Genomic DNA, 1,554 nt, shown 5'->3' on the forward strand with positions numbered 1-1,554 from the left:
TTCGATATATTGGCGGAAAATTTAGGAACCGGTGGTTACGATAATAGATATTTGAATCATAATGGCAGTGAGAGATGCCAAGGGTTTTTCGAGCAACCCAGAGCGAATAATTGAGCATTACCAGATGTCGCGGCGGTCTCGATACGTAAATGGCGGGATATAAGAGAAATCGTGAGAGCTTGGCCTGTACGATACCCGCAAGGCGATTTATCCGCCAATATTTTTCTGGCTTCATTTGAAGCCATGGCGTTTCGCGAGGGTTGGTTAATAACAGATTTAATAAAAATTCTTGGTTATCTTTTCGTGGGAAAAGTCACAAAATGGTACGATACTTATAGTAGGCATTGGACAGATTATGGCCATTTTAAGCGGGAATTTTTACGAGCGTTCGGCTCACATAAAACAGATACGCAATTGTTAATGGAAATTGGTCAGTTAAGACCAGAAGCCGGTGAATCTTCAACCGACTTTGTATTCCGAGTACAACAGAAATACGGTGAAATGCGTAACCCTCCTCCCGAATCAGAACAGGTGACGTGTATACGTAACCATTTACCTAGAAGCTTATCAACGTTGGTATTTTCTAGGCTAGTAAATAATTACGATGACCTGTTATCGGTATTACACGAGGCTGCTGTATTATTAGAGGAGAATAAACGCACGTTTGAGTCATCCGAAAAGTCGAACTCCAAAACGAAAGAAAAATCGCGTTTCTCAGCAGTACATACGTCACCGCGTAACTCTATTTTGGTTGATATGATGAACGGAAAACAACCACTCATTATTGAAGAAATTCGTGAGGGTGAGGACGGTCAATTTATCGTTTGTGCGTCAGCAGCAACGGTGCAACCTCCTCAACAAAATTTTTCATCCTATCGTCCTCAGAATAATAGGGCGCGAAATTCAAATAACGCGAGTAACAACGGTAGTTTCAACGTCACACCGCGCTCGTATAGTGAAGCTACTGCTGGTAGAAACTTAGACCAAGATTTCTGTCACAATTGTGGACAAAATGGTCACACATTTGAGCAGTGTAATAACATTAGAGTTGATGTCTGCAATTTTTGTCTTAGAGCAGGTCATATTAAACAAAACTGCTTTCAAGCAAACGGTGGTCCACCCAACAATGGGTTTAACCAAAATTTTAATTCCCGTCGGTCGAATGGTCCTGCCCAAATAAATTATAATAATAGAAATAATTATAATAATAATTCAAATGTAAATAGAAATAATTATAATAATAATTCAAATGTAAATAAAAATAATTATAATAATAATTCATATGTTAATAAAAATAATTTTAATCAAAATCGTGGGCAATTTAATTTTAATAACGCTAACAGATCAAACCCGAATTTTATCCCGGGTAATTTTAGAGTAAATGATAACCGCAATGATAGCGGTAATCAGTTTCATGATAATAATCGGGCAATTTCTAATTCTCAAGGCGAAAATAATGTAAATAATAATCGTAATAATAACCACTCTAATTGCGTCGAAGTTCAGTCGACCAGTGCTGGCGATGCCAGTTACCCTCAGTCGTCAAAAAACTAA

The 1,554-nt window shown here is 37.8% G+C and overlaps 1 protein-coding gene across 1 annotated transcript; it reads left to right on the plus strand.

The window, feature by feature from the left end:
- Positions 1-243: 243 nt before the first annotated feature.
- LOC130676346 (probable serine/threonine-protein kinase dyrk1) lies at positions 244-1,554 on the plus strand. Its single transcript, XM_057482498.1, has 2 exons — positions 244-1,130; positions 1,344-1,554. The coding sequence occupies exons 1-2, from the start codon at positions 244-246 to the stop codon at positions 1,552-1,554; spliced, it is 1,098 nt and encodes a 365-aa protein (XP_057338481.1).

Source organism: Microplitis mediator, chromosome 10, assembly GCF_029852145.1.
Source record: "Microplitis mediator isolate UGA2020A chromosome 10, iyMicMedi2.1, whole genome shotgun sequence".
Classification (NCBI taxonomy): Eukaryota; Metazoa; Arthropoda; class Insecta; order Hymenoptera; family Braconidae; genus Microplitis; species Microplitis mediator.

Excerpts from the sequence above, each read along its gene's own strand:
- LOC130676346 (XM_057482498.1), top strand. The coding sequence starts at position 244 with ATGGCGTTTCGCGAGGGTTGGTTAATAACAGATTTAATAAAAATTCTT. Across the intron at positions 1,131-1,343 it reads GGTGGTCCACCCAACAATGG|ATCAAACCCGAATTTTATCC; the intron begins GTTTAACCAAAA and ends TAACGCTAACAG.